The 19,317-nt window shown below is 41.3% G+C and overlaps 2 protein-coding genes across 3 annotated transcripts; both read right to left on the bottom strand.

Annotated features, from left to right (window-relative positions):
- Positions 1 to 77: 77 nt before the first annotated feature.
- On the bottom strand, positions 78 to 8,563 carry LOC4341555 (brefeldin A-inhibited guanine nucleotide-exchange protein 1). Of its 2 annotated transcripts, none has more exons than XM_015787781.3 (12): positions 7,421 to 8,563; positions 6,146 to 6,463; positions 5,610 to 5,937; positions 5,046 to 5,468; positions 4,681 to 4,973; positions 4,328 to 4,601; positions 3,575 to 4,077; positions 3,148 to 3,469; positions 2,713 to 3,058; positions 1,936 to 2,594; positions 663 to 1,409; positions 78 to 573 (listed from the first exon to the last, which is right to left on the bottom strand). In XM_015787781.3, the coding sequence occupies exons 1-11, from the start codon at positions 8,425 to 8,427 to the stop codon at positions 801 to 803; spliced, it is 5,082 nt and encodes a 1,693-aa protein (XP_015643267.1). In that variant the 5' UTR covers positions 8,428 to 8,563; the 3' UTR covers positions 78 to 573; positions 663 to 800. The 2 variants fall into 2 exon arrangements, with proteins under 2 accessions (XP_015643267.1, XP_066167963.1); XM_066311866.1 differs by having other exon boundaries at positions 5,610 to 5,947; positions 7,421 to 8,028.
- Positions 8,564 to 10,473: 1,910 nt separating this feature from the next.
- Positions 10,474 to 12,664, bottom strand: LOC4341554 (bZIP transcription factor 50-like). The gene is made up of 3 exons (NM_001421651.1): positions 12,170 to 12,664; positions 11,546 to 11,766; positions 10,474 to 11,084 (listed from the first exon to the last, which is right to left on the bottom strand). The coding sequence occupies exons 1-3, from the start codon at positions 12,607 to 12,609 to the stop codon at positions 10,831 to 10,833; spliced, it is 915 nt and encodes a 304-aa protein (NP_001408580.1). The 5' UTR covers positions 12,610 to 12,664; the 3' UTR covers positions 10,474 to 10,830.
- Between the last annotated feature and the right edge of the window lie 6,653 nt (positions 12,665 to 19,317).

Raw genomic sequence — 19,317 nt, 5'->3', positions numbered from 1 at the left:
ACACTAGCAAAATTCTATATTCATTGCCTTTAAAAACGCTCCTAGCAATCTGTTTGATCCCAGTTTGCATATGTCAGTAGCCAAAACAACATTCTTTTCGCTATATTATGCATTAAACAAAGGAATACGATACAAAACATTGCTCATTTTAGGTACAAGGCTAGTCTAGCTCTACTTTAGTTTCACAACAAAAGCTATTACAAAAAGAAAAACAAAAACAGAATTTCATAGAGCGAATTCATCTAGTAGCTCAGGTGTTTCCACGGCACATGGTTGAAAGTACTATGGAACTAGTAATATACATGATGGATTGTGGCTTTGCGAGCAATGAGCATGCTGTCCTTCAGTTTGACAATAACATATTACCTCCACACATCGGGTAAATCTTATGTCCGCATTATAGGGTTGCGAAATATTACCTCAACACATCATCGGTCTCAAGAGAGTCCAGCCATAAGGGGCAAATTCTATGTCAGTCTACAATGTTCATTTACTGATAGTCTCGTATTGCCTGAAATGAATGCTGGCAAAATCGATTCTATTCCCTCACGTATCTGGATTGATCATATTAAACTGCAAAATATAAGATAAGCAGGTTGATCTCAGTTGAATTTATAACATACAGCATAATATGCAAGTGCACAGAACTAATGAATTTTTACCTTGAACTCCAGGATTTCGAAACAGATAAGATAAATCAAGGATGTCGAAAGATAGTCCTGGGCCCCCTTAGTTAACTGGAATAACGTGAACAAAATAGAGTAACAAAATCGTAGACCTAGCAGAACAAATATGTGCTATTATACTGTTAGCATGGGGCCTATTGATGATTGGAAGATTTTGTACAGTGCATGTTGAACTTCTCCAGAGCTATGCTCACAACGGATCAGATCAACTAGCAACGGGAAAAACCAGGGCAGTACTCTCCTAAATGAATCCTCCTCCAGGTTTCCCAGTAACTGCATCACGAGGAGGACCAATGAAGTCCTAGCAGCCAATTCCTCTTTTTTAGCAGCACCCAGTGGCACTATGCAATGTATAGATGCGTTTCTGTGCAAAGCTTCATTGGATGGTTCTCGCTGTGCACACTGTAGATATATCCGAAGTATTTTCTCACAAACACGAAGTATTTGTGATTCAATGTCCATTTCTTCCGACATGGATGGATAGTCACGAAACAGCGCTTGCAGAAGCTTGAGGTAGGTCTGGTATGACTCATTTTCGAAATGGACAATTGCTGGCTCAGATACTTCCATAAGGGAACATGCTTTATGAAACTTCAGCAGCAAGGAAGATTCAGAGCTCACTTCACTTGCATGTGTCGCAATAGCTGATATCATCTCCAAAAGAATATTAATATGATCGGAAGACAGATATTTTCTGTGTTCTTCATATAATTTAATTATTCCCTGCAAAAAAGGGCAAAAGACTGAGAGATACAGTGATGTGGCTGGAAATGTTAGAGCGAAATAGAAGCCACAGCAAATGGCACATCTGGGTCACTTGTCCTGTTGTCCACCTAGGAAAGGACAAGAGATTCCCAATTATCACCTAGAAAAGGAACATGCTTCGTAACCCTACTTTGCCATAAGAACTGGCATAACCGTTAGGTAAAAACCAAACTGTTCCATAGAGGTAGCTAGGCAAGGTCAAGATATGTAGTGATTGATTATTTGATTCTCACACCCTTGCTTTTCGTAATAACATCATTATTCCACTCTGCTCTTTCAAAAGTTACTGCCTTAATTGACGACTAAAATTTTCAGGTCATAGTCACTAGAGCATTGGAGTATTGGACGGCAAGTAAACAGCCTAGGACTAGGTTCCCAATTGTAGAGTTAGGCCCAGAGTCGACGTGAATAAAAAGTGCCATTAATCAAACTTAACATGTTATGGGTGGATTAACAAGATAATTTGTTTAACAGAGAAAAGTACCTGAACAACTAAGAGGAGCAGAGCCATATGATTCTTCAGTTTGACAATAGCATAAGAAGTTGTCTCCATATTAGCTTCCTCTTCTTCATTACCATAATTTTCATGATCTGAGTACTGATCATTTTCTGAATAAGATTCAAATCTATCAGGAATTTCAATATCTTGCATCATTCTCACAATTTTGGAGAATACAAGAAAAGTATGTGCCACCGATTCCTTGAAGCGCAGCAATATGTCTTTCCATTCCTCCTTGGAAAGTTCACCACCAACTCCCTCAATTAAGCGCATCAAAGCAGATACACCTATGCTAGCAGAATGTTTGTAGGGACTTCGGATAAAATATGTGACTATAGATGCAACCCTAGCAAGTTCTGGACGCATCACATCAAAGAAATTAATAAACAAACCCACTAAACATTTCACTGCCAATGTTTGGGTTTCAAGATTTGAAAAGTCATCCTCAGGGATACTCGGTGTTGAGGTCGGATCATTTGATGAAGACCTTTCACTGCTAAATAGAGGATAAATAACAGATTCAAGGATGTTGGTCCAAAAGGACTCTGAGAAGAGTTGTCCATGATCCTTCAAAATGTCAAAAAGTACTCCCACAGCACTTCTCTTGATGGTTGATCTTGAATCACTAGTCAATTTAGCTAAACCTGAAAGGTTAAAAGGAAATATAAAATAATAATCTTACAAATGAACCAGTCCTTACGTTTTTTAATCCAACAAGATTCACACTGCATGATAGTAACTAACACTAAAAGATTGCCACACCTGCAAGGAGAGGAATCCATAAGGAAATAGAATCATCCTTGTCCACAGTGGCATTTCCATCTGACATGCCTAAATTCCTGGGTTCATCAGTACACTTTTCCTGACAACCAAATCCTTCATCGGCAAGTTTAACAGCACAGAATCGGAGAAACGCAATAGCATTGAGATTAGCATCACTATTAAATTGGCTGCTTGTAAACGCAATAAGACAGTTAACACAATCAGTGAATGTGGTGTTCTCCGTCTCAGTTATGTATGGAAAGTAATCTCGAACAATTTTTTCCATAGTTTCAAATGCCAATAGGACAATACTTTTTGTATCATCAGCTGCAGCAGAAGTAAATACCTGCACAGTGCAAAAATAATTCAATAAACACCATAATAATGCATATTTTAGTCTTCTTTTCATGAGAGAAACGTTGCTGCAATACATACCATAAAAACACCCTTCCAGCCAGATTTTATGTTGTTGACACGACTTAGAACCATCTGTGAGACACACCGGACAATCAGCTCTCGTACTTCTGGAGCATTACTCTTCTGCATAACAATCACGAAAGGTCTAAGGAACTCATTCTGGAAGTTATAGTTTGCCAGTTCCTCTCTTTCCAGAAACTTCATTGCCAGCTGCCTCAGAGAATCCATCACAAATATTGCAACAGAAAGATTTTCTAGCAGTCCAACAGATACAAAAAATTCTGACAGAACTTTCCAAATTCGAGACCACACCAAACGTATGCGGTTCACGTTGTAATGCCTGCACGAATTTAGTTCAGAATTAGAATAGTTGACAAGTACTGGGTCACAGCTACTATCTGCTAGTGAAAGGTAGGTTTTACAAGTGGATCTAGGAAATTCTTACGCGATTTCTACTATTTTTGTAAGGCAGAAGATACGAGGATCCGTTGGAGACTGCAACTCAGTCATTGAGACCTTGCAAAGAGCTTTCACAAAAGCAACAATGGCATCACTGTTTAATCTTTGGCTGTGGGTAAATATATGATTTAACTCAACAATACCAATCTGGTCCAACAAATTTAAGTTCGATATGAAATTACTGATCTGTTCAGGAGTAACCAATGACGAGGCACTGGTTTTTGCCACTGTGCTGTCGTAAGAACCTCCTCTAACAGCAGCCATTACAGCAGGATTCTGAAGAGCATTGGTTCTCTTTGAAGATAGACCAGAGCTGGACTTATGATTTTTTTGTTCGGACTCAACTAAGGGTACTGTAAGAAACGACGAGTCAGTAGGTACCCCTTCTCCAAGCAGGTGCAAATGCTCAAACCGTGACAAACAAGTCAATACATGTTCCCATGCTTCCTGCAAGTAATTGCCATCTTCGATTGCGATGGATATAATAGCCTGTCGAAATTATAGACTAAGTATATCATTCCACTGTTTCAAAACAGTCAGATATGCCAGACATGGAATGCACATACAGAACATATGAGCTGAAATCGTTCAAACACATCTAATATGCTCCATCTATATGCTTCAAAGATTATAAATTTATATGCTTTTTTTAAAGTAGAAGTTGGTTACTTGGAAGTCAGAAGCAACATTTTTATGTAAATTGCACAAAAAAGGGTAATGTTTTTGTGTGGCCTTTTACCTTCATAGCATCGACATTTTTTTGTTTCATGTCTGCAGCAGAATGGAGGGATGTGAATTTGGCTATGGTTGTCAAAAAAGCATCTCTCTGTGTCTGCATGCACATAACAGATGTGATATGCACAGCAAATCTTAATCCCTTTAAACACTGCGCTGCAGAAGCCTTATCATCGCTTTGGTCTAGTGTCACACTGAATGCTGCCATCATAGGAGCCCAACAGGCCTCCATCATGAATCTTAAAATGGTTGCATCAGAAACAGTATAGAACACAGACCTGCATCATGCACAAGCTTAACCTCATCAAATATCAGAGCATATGAGTACTTAACAAAGAAAAATCATGTTGATCTTACTCCGATTTCCTGCATTTTGCTTTAAATTTCTCCTGTATGTGCTTAATGAGCAAGTCATTTGCACCTAATGCTTTGTCTTCTGCCTGTCCCCAGTTGACAAAATTGATGATATTGTCTAAGCCAAGAAGCTTGCTTATGCTATTGGGTTGTTTGATTTGTGTCGTTGAAGAATCAGCACTCATTTTAATTTCCTTATTGACAATTTGGTCATATAATGCACTAAGATAATCTTCAGGTAAGTCCTTCCCATCATCAATTCCTCGGTTATTGCGCATGAAATCAGCCTTAGACATCTGCACAAGAAATCTTGCAATATAAGCGAGCCATTCCCAGATGACAAAATAGGAAGATCACCAAAGACTAACCTTATCTTTCACCATGACACTGTGAGCATCAGTGTTTAGCAAGATAACAGAGTAAGCAAGAATATAGGCAGTATCTGCACTAGTAAAAGCATTTGGATTGCATTTACAGTAGCGTTCAGCAAATTTTTCCATGATCCGGTCAATTTTCTGTGCTTCCCCTGGTAATCTGAAACCTTGCAAGAAAAACCTGATTGCTTCACCGAAGTCCATGCCTTTAAAGTTCAGTGCATCCACATAAGCATGCATGACTTTTAGGGGGAAGTCATCCCTTTCACCCAAATAGTCTCCTACCATTGTTGCATTTAAGCCAGCAGTGTTTTTCAAGAAAAGAGCCACATCTTCCGGCGAATGGCCTATTTTCTTGCTGCGGACAAGAAAATCGATACCTTTGGAAGGCTTCCTGTTAAACAAGGCAATTCCTTTCTGCCAAAAGAAATTGTAGGCCCATCAGTCATCCAAAGTACAAACTATTGAACAGAAGAAAAAAAAAACACTTCAGCCTAAAGAAAGAGAGAAACAACGTAAAAATTAGGAAACCTAATTCAAATTGGAAAAAAGTTACACCTGAAGTTCTATTTTATAAGCACGTCGTTGCTCAAGTGAGGAAGAATCAGATATGTCAGAGCTGCTTGTGTCAGGTTGCATGTCATAATCCATTCCACTTCCATCTCCATTGGTAGTATGATTGTCCATTGAGCCTGGAGTTTCTGAACTAATCAGGGAAAATTCACCAATTCTCAGTTGTCGGTCCATCCATGAACACATTGACTTAACAATAACTGCAAGGCACTTGACAGATTCAATTCGAAATGTTTGGTCTTGTGCAACAGTTAATGTTGTTGTTGATCCAGCAGGGACACCTAAAGCAGTCTTTACTAGTCCATTGACAATCCTGTGAAGATCTGATGGAATTAAAATTGCTTTACTAAGAAATCATAGAGTGACATATACTTTTAGTAGAAGTGATGCTAATGGCTCTTATTGATAGGAAAGTTATAAAGAGAGTGACAAATATTTTCAGTAGAAGTAATGCTAATGGTTCTTATTGACTACAAAACAAAAATAAGGGTGTGTGTCCATCAAGAAGAAAAGTAGAGTACCTTTCAAAAATATTTGGCGCATCAACATCACAATCATAGTTCACAAAAATATCAATGATAACCTGAGGCTCTTTACATATTTTCTCCAAAAAGTTTAGAACTGTCATTTTCTGCAGAAAGCTAGGCTGAAGGACATTTTCAAGAACTCTTAGGATAAGCATAGGAAAAAATAATCCAATTTCCTCTTTCAAGCCAGATCTAAACCTTGACAGCAGACCAACAAAAATGGAGCACAGAAGCTGGAAAACACTCATTGCTGACAAGGCACTGTTCTTCAGCAATGATAAAAATAGGTGCTTCTTAATCGCTTCAAGATACCTGCATCAGTAGGGGAGAAGGTCAGTATTACTGAGCTATACCTTCTGTTGAACCCAATATTCAGTTCAACATTTAGACATGGAATGACCCAAATTCCTCATGCATGAATTTGTTTGGGTGCAATTATTTGATGCATTCCTATATGTATGAATTGAATATTAAACTTTAAACTATTGATGAAAAATGATTTAATACGCAACATGAAGTGGGGACATCAACATATAAACTAAAACCCCACAACTTTAGATTGGTAACCATGACTTCATAAGTGTCAAGTGACATTTGCTCTTCTTTCCTAACAAATGATCAGTGCAGGTCTGCAAGTCACAGGGTGCATGCGCCACTGTCTCTACATGGTCTGCCAGCGTTTGGAACATTTATTGAGGATTTGAAGGGATGCCACAAATTGACTAGAAATTGAAAATCTCCAATAGAACCCAGAATCAGTTGCTCAATAATCGGTATATCATTTGGAAGAGCTAGAAGATTCATTATCTAACAGTAATTCCTTACGATTCTGACTCTAACTATAAACAAAATTGATCTAATATCAGGAATATTCTTTTTAGATTGATCAAGAACTTATCAAAGCATGCATAGCTAAAAGTATATTTCTAAACACATCAGTCTCCACAACAACTGCCTTGTTCATATGCGACATGCATCTTCACCTGGCCAACCTATCATGCAGAAACAACACGGGCAGATGTCATCTGGCTAGAGAAATAGTAAATACTACTCTCCCATACCCCAAATCGTAAACCTTACCCCCCCCCCCACCAAAAAAAAAAATCCACTATTGTTAGCTGAAGTTTTTCTACATTTGGCAAATCCACCTTAATTATCGTCTTTTAGCACATATCAAGACTCATGGCAAAATTAATGAACAAAATAGGCAATGCTGAATTCTAATGGATATAATTAGCACAAGCATGTATCAATCCAAAACATACATACATTTCATTTGATTTCCAGAATGGCCCTGCATTGTCAACGACTGTTCTAAGCAGCTCAAGTGACAAAACCTTCCCCCGCAGCAGCACCGGATCATCGGGGTTATCCGGCGTGGCAAACTTCATCGACAGCTTGCAAAGGTTTTTGAACAATGCCAGCCCATCCTCCCTGATCCTGCTCATCCCCACATCATCTCCATTTTCATCTGCCTCAGCTGGCAAATCCGATGGGGGAACCTCCTCTGGCACATCGCTCCCCTCCATTGCCTCGTTTATGAACGCCTGTGCCGCCTGCACTACGCTGGAGTCATTCAGGCTGCGATCGGAGAGGTCCATCATGTCGGCGGCGGAGACGGTGCGCACGCGCACGTCCATGGCATCCGCCTCGACGCGCGCGAACACGATGGCGAGCACCTGCGCGAGCGCCAGCTTCGCGCAGAGCTGGTTCCCGCCGCTCGCGCTGCCGAGGTATAGGTTGTAGCACGCCCTCACGACGTGGCCCAGGCAGTCCCCGGAGACGGAGACCGAGGGGCACCGCGCGAAGGCGACCAGCACGCGGAGCGCGGCGAGCTCGAGGCCCTCGTCCCCGAGCCCCCCGCAGGAGACCACGGCCGCGAAGAGCTTGGATACCGGCGAGGCGGCGTCGTCGGCGTCAGCAGCGCCAGCGGCAGCGACGGCTACGACCTCGCCGTGGAGGAGGCGGAGGGAGAGGAGGGTGGAGACGCACTCCAGCGCGGGCTCGGCGACCTTGGGGGAGGCCGGGTCGAGCGCGATCAGGAGAGCGCGGATTGCCGCGTCGGCGGCGGCCGCGGCGACCCCCTGGATAGGGGAAGCGGAGGCGGAGGCGGCCTCGTCGACATCCGGGGAGGCGGAGAGGAGGTCGAGGGCGGACTTGGAGGCGGCGACGAGCGCGGAGTGCTTGCGCCAGGAGGAGTGCTTGATGACCTTGTCGAGGGCGCGGGCGAGCACGCGGGCGGCGGCGTCGGCCTCGCCCGCAGCCGGCGACGACATTGCGGTGGATGGGAAGCTAGGCGGCGGAGGTCATCGGCAGTGGAGGTGGGGGGAGATCTGGGGGAGCTCGCGCTGATGGGGGGTTGTGGTTGGAAGGGGAGAGTGGAGGTGGAGGTGGCAGGGGAGGGGGGAGGGAGATGGGAGGTTTGGTTGGAGCAGATCAACGGAGTAAACTACAAGTCTTGACACTTGCCGTCTTCTTCTAGAAAGTCCCCACCACCACGGCGGGTGAGCTGAGAACCAGCAGCAGCCACCAGCCCAACATCTGATTCTCCTTCAGATTATAAGTAGATACTGTACCTTTTGCTTAATAATAGCATGACCAACTTAATGGGCTCGTTTAGGGCCTATTCACTTTGATGAAAAAAAAACCTACCAAATTTTGGCATTATAAAAATTTTGGCAACTTATCAAATTTTGGCATGATTTCTTATATAGTTACCAAAAAATTGGTAGCAAACTAAATGTAGCTATTTTTTGGCAACTTTATCAAAATTTATTAAGGTTGAAAATGGCATCAAAGTGAACTGGCCCTTAGTTTCAAAAAAAAACTTTTCACTCATCACATCGAATGTTTAGATGTATGTATGGAGTATTAAGGACTTATTTAGTTTCTAGAACAAAAACTTTTCACCCATCATATCGAATGTTTTAGAACATACATGGAGTATTAATTTTGGACAAAAAAAAAACAATTACACAGTTTGCACGTAAATTGCGAGATGAATCTTTTAAGTCTAATTGCGCCATGATTTGATAATGTGGTGCTACAGTAAGCATTTGCTAATGATGGATTAATGAGGCTTAATAAATTTGTCTCGTAGTTTCCTGACGGAATCTGTAATTTGCTTTGTTATTAGACTACATCTAATACTTTAAATGTGTGCCCGTATATCTAATGTGACAACTAAATCTAAAATTTTTCCCCAACTAAACAAGTCCTAAATGTGAAAAAAAACAAACCAATTACACAGTTCTGACGGAAATTGCAAGACGAATCTTTTGAGCCTAATTGCACCATGATTTGACAATGTGGTGCTACAGCAAACATTTACTAATAACGGATTAATTAGGCTTAATAAATTTGTCTCGCGGTTTTCTGGTGGAATCTGTAATTTTTTGTTATTAGACTACGTTTAATACTTCAAATGTGTGTCCGTATATCCGATGTGACAACCAAGCCCTATGCGTATAGAAATTAGTTTGTCTTTATTAATTGTGTAAAAACCACAAATTTATGGAATGGCCTAATATCAAATAAATAGAATGGGGTGAGACTTCGAACCCAAACCAACTAGTCCACCACTGTCCACCATCTTATGAAGCTAGCTGAAAAACCCCTAAACGTTTCTCATTACTTGTGTAGCTTAGCCCGTCTTCTCAGTTAGGCCCTGTTTAGTTCAAAAGTTTTTTTTTCCAAACTTCCAACTTTCCATCACATCAAACCTTTCATACACACACAACTTTTCTATCACATCGTATCAATTTCAACAAAATTTCTAAACTTCAGTGTGAACTAAACACAGCCTTACTACTTGTGTAGCTTAGCCCGTCTTCCCAGATTTTTGCTAAGATCTTTGCTACAGATTATTTGCTTCACGTTTTTAAAAAGATGATTTTTTTAGAAGCTTTCTTCTGCTGCATTAGACTGTCTATCCTAAGCTATTTGTGAATTTTATTTTTCTAATTTATCATACTAATCATGTGTAAACAACCCGTATCAATAATCTAAGGAAATACAGTAGCTGTTTCAAACAGGACCTTAACCTTGAACAGTTGAACTGTCAACACCATGGCCAACTTTGTTTGTGTTGCGTAATCACAGTTCGGGTTAGTAGTAGCTACGAGAAACTGTTTATCTTACTCAATGGTGATTTTGGGTGGTCATACAATTAAGCTTTCGACAGAACTATAATGAACTGAAGCAAATGGGAAAATTTCCCTGAAAATCATACCGGACAGGAAGTTGCGTTTACTGTCGAAAATTTATGGTAGATTATATGTTCACGATTAATGATTAATGGAAAGCAAAGATCAACTATGTTTGCGCTTGTTTGTTTATTTGTTTCATTTACTCACATCAAGGCAAATACTGCTGAGGAACAATATATCTGTTTTTTACTGCCATACACTTCCAGAGAGCCTGGCAAGTAGGAGTGTAGGAGCAACTGTAAATCTTCCGACAAGATGAGAAGCCAGCAAACAACTCAACAAAGCCAGATTTCAAAACTACCTGGATAATGCATTATGCATAGGAGGATATTATAAAAACAAGGGGGGAAGGAACCAAAAAAAGAAAAAGATAGTCCATGGATAAGCGGCAGCACGACAGGCGATAGACACGCCAATTTGATTTGCTAGCTACAATACAGACTGGAAACAACTTTGCAAGGAAGCGGCAGCCTAGCAAGCAGCTGCTGCTAAACGGAACGGTCCGGTATCTAGCTTGATCCTCGCCCTCGAGCCCTTGCAACGCCTCCCATGGAGTAGTAATGTTTCTTCTAGCTGTTGTTCACTGCTTGTCTTCTTTCCGGTTACCGTCGCGAGATCTCTTCCGGCGCTGCTTCGAGCCACCGGGTTTCGGTTGGGTAGACCGGGCACCGGGAGTAGGCACACGATGCTCACGAGCCAAAGCAGGGAAACCAGCGGCAGGGTTTCTGCAAACAGGAAAAGGTTACCTTTAGCATCAGGTTTATGACACAAATATACTGTAGGAGCATCAGGATTATGACTCAAGCATACTGTAGGATAGCAAAGAAACCATGTTCCAGTTAATGTCAACTTCGGTCGGTGACTGATTAGGTCCAAAGTTGGAAAACAAAAGGCTAAGCAAGTGTTATTGTATAAACAATGCAGATTTGTGCATAAACCACGCATACTTGTACACAGAAAATGTAGTCAACAATTGGCTATAACTACAATAGCTAGCTGTTTGATTTCATGGGAATTCAACAAAAATTAGCTTAGGCGGATCATCCATGAGACCACACCGAATATATTGATGCCAAGCACAAGTTTGTCAGCATACTGAGCAATTCAAAATGATCGGCAAGAAAAGATTTGTTCATCCATGTCGAAATAGAAGTATGAAACAGAAAATGTTGTCGATATGTCTTACCCGTGAGTACGGCAGACTCCTGCATGGCTGTGGCGGCACCGACAGGCCTATCCTTCAACAAGCTCTGGCGCAGCGCCATGTTCTCAGCTGCGCAGCACTGAAGCGCGTAGCTGAGGCGACGACACTCGGCCTCTAGATACTTGCTCTTAGTCTCTAGGTCCTTAACATACATCTTCTTCCTCTCCCTCGATTTCATGGCAGAATCCCTATTTCTCATCTGCCTGATAAATTCATAACACATACTATTAGATTATTGTCTAACTAGAACATCTTTGATTACGGAAAACATCTTATAGTTGAAAAGACCATACACTCTTATAATTGAAAGCCTAGCAATTTCTTACAATTTCACAAAGGATTAGCACTAAAAAGACCATGCATCTTATTACGACAAATTAGATCATATACTCATGTATGTACATATATAATGTTTTAATTAATAAAAAAAATGTACTATGGGTGTAGTGCGGTTCTGGACTTCTGGCACTCACTGAATAAGATCAATTGTGTTGAACTAAAACCTGACCATTATTCCTAGCTACCTATGTAAATTCACAAATCTTTGTACACACGAAATCCCCCTGATTTTTAGAAATCCCAAGTTTTTAGGCAATTCATACATACCTCCTCTTCTTCTTGCTCATGGGATCATCGCCATCCACCTCCGCCTCCACATCCTCCTTCTCCGCGTCCGGGGTAGCCACCTCATTCTCCTTCCCGGAATCCCCATCCGTGCTTCCCCCCGCCTCACTCCCCTTCCCCTCTTCTTCCTCCTCCTCCTCCCCGCCGTCGACGAGCAGCGCGTCGAAGAAATCCTCCGCGCCGACCCCCTCCTCCGCCGCGGGGCCCTCCTCCATCAGGAACCTCTCGATCTCCGACAGCGCCGCCTCCCGGGAAGGGCTGGGCCGCCGGGAGCTCACCGACTCCGGCGACCCCGCCTCCGCATCGTGCGGCGGTGACGGGGCGAAGAGGCCCGAGACGCCGGAGCCGGCGGCGGCGGCGGAGGAGGAGAAGGAGGCGAGGAGCGCGTCGAGGTCGAGGTCGGCGAAGAACTCTACATCCATGGAGATCGCGATGGAGATATTTTTGTCTCTCGCGGTGGGTTGCCGCTCGTGGGTGTGTTTAAATATGGCGGACTCGTCGGAGATGCTCGGATTTTGCTTCGGGAGGAAGGAGGAGGGGAAAGTTTCGGCGAAGGGAGGTGGTGGGGCCCACGCGGGGTGGTGCCGTGGCATGGCCAATGGGAGGGCTTGAATGTGCCATGTCATCTCGCGTGGTTTCGTTTGGTTTATGTGGGCCTTTTGGGCCAGAGAGACCCATGTAAGTCCAGATATTTCAGGCCGGGCTTAGGAATTGGGCCGAGAAAAAGCCTTGTACGAACTAAACGGGCCTGGCCTAATTAATATTGTCCTGAAAGACTTCTAAGAACAAGTTCATTTTAGGTCTTATTTTTGACGGCAAGTTTAACAAAATTTTGACAGCGAGTTTAAGAATGTTTTGAACCGCAGTACCAGATATAATACATCCTGGTCTTGCAAAACCATCTCAAATGGAGTCCCAAGGCCATAGAAAGGTAACGGTTGTGGTATAAAAAGGTAATAGAAACTTTGGATAGTATTTAAGTGCATCGGAAACTCTCGATGTGTAAATCAAAACCCGGGAACTTTTGAAGGCATGGAGCCAATTTTGCAATTATATACTTGTTGACAGAAAACACGAGGCCTGGGAGATCTGCTTAACTCCAGTGCAGGTCCAAAGCTCGCCTTCGGATGTGCTAGCGTGCCAGTTGATTTGATCCTATAATCAACAAGAAATAGAAGCAAAGAAAGCGTAGTTAAATCTATAAATGATAGCCGATCGGCTAAATGCTGATGACATATCATTTATGTTTGAGCCGATGTCCTATGTGTATCGATCGGCAATCTTGAATAAGTAAGAAAGAACTAAATCTACTTGATTGGCTGTAGATGTTAACGATATGAACTCCTTATATCGATATATACTTAAATCAAGTGATTGGGATAGATCGGTTGCCATACCGAGACAGTATAAATCACTTAGACCGAAATATATATTAATAACATGACTATATATGTTTATAGCATAGCCGATCAGATAGATATAGCATGTATTGGCTAATACTCCGATACTACTTTATATCAGGATATTAAAACAGGTATAGAATATCAAGCAAAAGCCTAATATATTCAAATACAGTAATATCTTGGCATAAAGGGCAGATTTAACATGTCAATAAAACATATAGAGCAAATATAATTAAATCAGATAAGATCGGCTGAAACTCCGATGCTACCCTAATTGGCAACCAGAAAGCAGGCTAGAGATTGATATTCTAAGCACGACTTAATATATCAAACTCAACTGATGCAGCATTAAGTATGAAAAGAATATCAATATCTAGACAATCAAGCCGCTAGAAGTTTCATACAGTGGTAGATATCTTATATAATCTAGGTCAACGTCGAAATCTAACCTAATCGACTGCCCTCTTCGACGGACGTTAGCCGATTGTAGATTAGATAGCGGTGTTGCCAGAGATTATATAAAATATATGATAACTCGACGAATTACATAAACAAGATTAGAGTGTCATAAAGATGGAAGCACTAATCCCGAGAATGCAAGCCGTCATAACAAGTTTTACCTCTTGTTGAAGATCGAAACCGATGCAGCTCAACCCGAAAGCAAGAACTCGTCGAAATAAAACTAAAGCAAAAAGGTGGCGATGCGCCGAAATTGTATTGAACGTGTGTGTTAAAAGTTACATAGGGCTCGGGTCTATTTATACCCGAGAATTACAAGATATGTCCATAACGGACACGACTACTGTCTCTAACAAACTCTAAGATACTATAAGTCTTTGCGGCAGACTTTTGCCCAATCATATCTCTAAGGAAATTACATAAAACATCCTAATTAATAGATACAATTGCCTCCTCAGGACTTTATCCATGTGCGGCAATCACCTTGAAGTACCTCAATCCAACCCGACATCACACATCAAGTTGTATTGCTAGGATCGGCTACATCAGCTTACCTAGTCCGACCCAGACTCAGCCGATCTCATCGTAGCCGATCTGGACTCCAGCCGATCCCTGCTCTGTTTTCGAACTCGATCTCTGCCTCCGACTTCGCTTCAATCTAATCTTCCTTTCCAATGCCGATATTACCAAATTTGGTTGTTAACACATGCCCCCTAAGTCCGGAATATTTGGTAATGTTTCGGATTTGCTGTAAATCAACTCCGAGCAAGTTTCACACTTTGCCGTTTTCCGACCATTATTGCCGTGCTTTAAATACTAACCGTCACCCTCGAGGAATCTCACACCGTGACTTCCGTTTTCACCGCTCAAGCGAAACTTTATCCTCTCTCTCTCCGGCGATTCCTCCGACGCAAAAGCGACTCCCGGGCGACTTCATCTCCGACGAGACCTCCGCCTGTAGCGATGTCGTCTTCCACCAATCCATCTAATGCGCCATCAGCCGAGTATGCTGAGGTAAGTCCCCATCGGCTAGATCCCCTTTCTTAGCAGCAGATCGATTTTCTCCTATCTTACATCGCTCTCTTTCTCTCGGTTGTCTTGGATTTGTAGCATCTCTCAAACCAAGTCGCGATTCCCAGCCTTTCACACAAAAACCACTATTTTCTCAGCCCAATCGGCAATCTCGACCCCACTGATTTCATCATTGGTGAAACCAACCGGATCCCCTTCAGGCTAGCCAACCCTGACCTGGGTCACTGGAAGAATACCTTCAAGTCTTGGCCATATCTCGAAAAACCCACACCTGATAAGAGCTGGACCACCTGGTACCAACGCGTATCGGCTAGTAAGAAAGTTCACTGGGATGAGATTGGAATCGGCCAAGCACTTGCTCTCACCATAGCCAATTCTGTTAAGGATGAACCTCTGATGGCTGCCACCACCTACTTCTGGTCGAATACCATCAATGCTTTCTTATTCAACCAAGGGCCGATGACTCCAACTTTAATCGACATCACCATGATTACTGGATTAGATGTGACTTCATCGGCTAACCCCATGAGTATGAACACTAAGAACCAATTTGACTTCAAGACCAAAAGCATAGGTGGTTAGTCTGGCTATGTGGCGGCATATATGGGCCAAGGATCCGTTACCCCTCGAGAGCATGTAGCTTTCTTGCTTATGTGGCTGGAAAAGTTCCTCTTCTGTGGATCCAGCTGTGGCCCTATAACCAACTGGCAGTTTGTAGCCGAAGCCCTAGAATCAAAGAAAGAATTCCCTTTGGGCAAAATACTTCTCGGCTATCTGTATCAAATGTTGAACAATGCATCGGCTAAAATAGCCGTCGGCTCAGTAGTTGGAGCAGGTGGACCATGGTGGCTGCTGCAAACTTGGTTAAACCTGATAGTCATGAAGGTTGTCAATCGGCCCTCTGTAACAGAAGCTGAATTCCCACTGCCAGAGCCGATTGTGGAAGATGAAGGAGAAGAGCGCACCCATCGCAGATGCATGTCATATGGAGAATATGCATCCACACCAACCGATGCTGGAGCAAAGCTGTCGGTCGAGCTGCTCAAGGACTGGTTCTGCAGCTTCTACGAAGGTTTTAAGAAAGATGCACGAATCTGGTTTCCTTATGAAGATACCATATAGTACTATAGATATGGGCATATTTTAGGACAGATGGAGTATTTGCTTCAACTTCAGCTGAGAGTTTCACAAAAGTGCATCAATGATTTTACCAGAGAATTACAAATGTTTAACCGGCTCCACCTATCAGGCACACTGTTGAAAATTGGGCTGACGTAAAAAAACATACGTCCTATTTAGTTGGAGGAAGTTGGTGATAGGGAATAGGAGTTTAAGTTTGTAGTTTGGTTCAAAGACTTGGAATTCGAGAGGGTTTGGGATGGAGAATTAAGGGATCCAGCTCCCACCGATCTCTTACTGGGGAGGCCTGTTAATTCATGAGACTGGGAGGGAATTCCATACAAAAACCAAACAATGGATGGGGACTAAAAATGTACTCCTATGACCAATCCCACGATCAACTCCCTCCTTCAAACTCCCATTCCTTTTCCCTTTTCTTGCCAAATAGGTTGATAGGGGATTGAAAATACTTTGTTGTTGCAGCTTTGAAAAATGTCTAACTAAAGTTGTAGCAAAGTAATAGTTTTGACAAGAAATTTGTAGTTATGTGAAATTTACTCTTCTAATTTTATAGTACCAGGCTAGCAAGCGAGTTAAATTTTGGTTTATTCATGAAAACTAGTCCATCTCTCCAACCAAATGACTTAGGCTTGTCTGGCAACTTGAAGGAAGGGGATTGGGAGTTTACACGAGGGAATTGATGGTGAGATGGGAATTTGATTTTTAATCCCAATATCTTGTTTGGTAGAGGTGGTGGAAATTGGTAGGGAGTTTAGTTGGAGATTAGTTCATTATTGAAAACGGATAGTTGAGATTTGTTTAGGCTAAGTAAAGGAGGAATTCCCTCGCAATTACCACCCCTACCCAGGTATTGAAAAGGAGGGAGTTACTTCCTCAATTCCCCATCCCCATCCTACCAAAAATCTCATGTCTCCCAACCAAACAAAACAGTTAATAGCATCATCCCTCTAAACTCCCAATCTCTCCTAAAAACTTCCTCCAACCAAACGGAATTATAGCAACCCATATACTCTTCTGAGAACCATATACTTGTAAAGTCGCCACTCGAGGAATCGATGTTCGAGTGGATTTTCTCAAATTAATTTTAAGATCTTGTTCTAAAGTGCTGATGGATGATGGATAAAGTTGACTTTATAACAATTAGAGGACACAAACGAACGAACTAAATATTATAGATTTGAAAAGCTAATTTAAAGAGGCATGTTTATAAGTGTTGATGAAGAGAGTTCAAAGAAATAGTACAATTTAAAGCTTGAAAAGTGTACCTATGATAATTCATAATCCATAAGCCAAAAAGATATCAGAGGTAGAAACCAAGATGAACATAGAAAAATGATTCGATAAGCAATAATAAAAGCCGGTCAAGATGAACAACATGATGCCATGAGTTTATAAATATAGTAAATTTCATAGAACTACAGATATTTTGACTATAGATTGAAGACGTTGTATGATAAAACTACATATTTAGCGGTAAATTTATCACACAAGTACATATTTAATGCCAAGTTTCGTAAAATTACATATTTTATACTGAAGTTATGATGAAACTACATATTTAATATTTAAGTTATCACAAAACTACAATTTTTAGAGTTTAAATCCATGGTACTAACATTATGTTAGAACTTATAGTTTTGGGATAAATCGACACTAAACCTGTAGTTTTGTAACAATTTTGCTACTTAATCTTTATTTTTGTGACACTCCATCCAAAATCTGTAGTTTTGTGAAAAATTTTGCTCTAAATCTGTAGTTTTGTGATATAAGACCTTAAATCTATTGATTTGTGATAGTTTGGTCCAAGTATCTATAATTTTGTGAAATTTACTCTTATAAATAAGTACCATTAAGAATACTTTTAGTGTGCACTTAGGGAATGTTTGGCTCATGGTCTCATCTTACCGCATCATATTTTAGTCATGCTATAGTTTATTATACATTTCTTTGCTTCAGTGTCATAAGTTAGCTTTACTATACTTTCCTCTAAATTTGGACTCATGAATCATCCACTTAAATTTCTAGGCTAACCATGCAATACCGGTGACCAATAAATTCATGGGCGCACTTCTATATTATGTCATACTCACCGAACATTAGTTGTGCAAACTTAGGCAACAAGCAAACAACCCCTTAGAAAACCACTACACTCGCTCCACACTCATACAAGCATGTTCATTTACACATGCTAAAGGAGAGATCAAAGGACTAACACCTCCAATACATGAGATCGAAGCAAACAACCCTTTAAAGACACACAAAACACAACACCACCACCCTTACTCAAGAGTCAAGACACATGCGAGCATGTTCTTTTACACATGTTAGAGGTGAGATCAAATGACTAACAATACCTCCAATGCATTTATCACTTAGTTCTACTGAACGCGCCCCACGTGTTTGTACTTATAAAGAAAGCCCCAGTGAGGCAATACAATTTTAATTCCAAATTCAAACTTGTGTTGCCCAATTGTCACCATTATATTTTAACTGAACACTGAGTTACGGCATAATCGTAAGGTAAATTACATTATAGTTTAACTAAATAAACGAGTTTGGGTTGAGGAGTGCATGGTCGGTCCGTGCCCATCCATAAAGAACACGATCTAGCCAAACACGGCGAAGCCTAAAAGCAGGTACAATAGCAGGCTATAAGTAAGCCAGCTAGGGAGAAAAGCAGCGGGCTACAGATTTGTAACTAGCTGTAGCACGGACTCCAAGACACGATGTGTATGATAGGTGGGATCATGTATTAATAGTGTAGTATGTAACTATTGTATGAATGAACTACTCCCTCCATACTCATAAAGGAAGTCGTTTAGGACAGCGACACGGTCTCCAAAACACAATTTTGACTTCTTATTTCTATAAAAATATTTATTAAAAAGTGATATATGTATACTTTTATGAAAGTATTTTTCAAGACAAATCTATTTATATAATTTTTACATTTTCAAACTCAACAACTTGAGAGTTATTTATGATTTATATTCCCAAGTTTTGACTTAAACATTGTCCTAAACGACTTCCTTTATGAGTACGAAGGGAATATTAGATTGGCTATAGATGAATTGTAGCTAGTAGTTGGCTATACTA

This window comes from Oryza sativa, chromosome 6, assembly GCF_034140825.1.
Source record: "Oryza sativa Japonica Group chromosome 6, ASM3414082v1".
Lineage (NCBI taxonomy): Eukaryota > Viridiplantae > Streptophyta > Magnoliopsida > Poales > Poaceae > Oryza > Oryza sativa.
The sequence above is the reverse complement of the archived record's forward strand: the minus strand, read 5'-3'. Positions and strand labels throughout refer to the sequence as shown.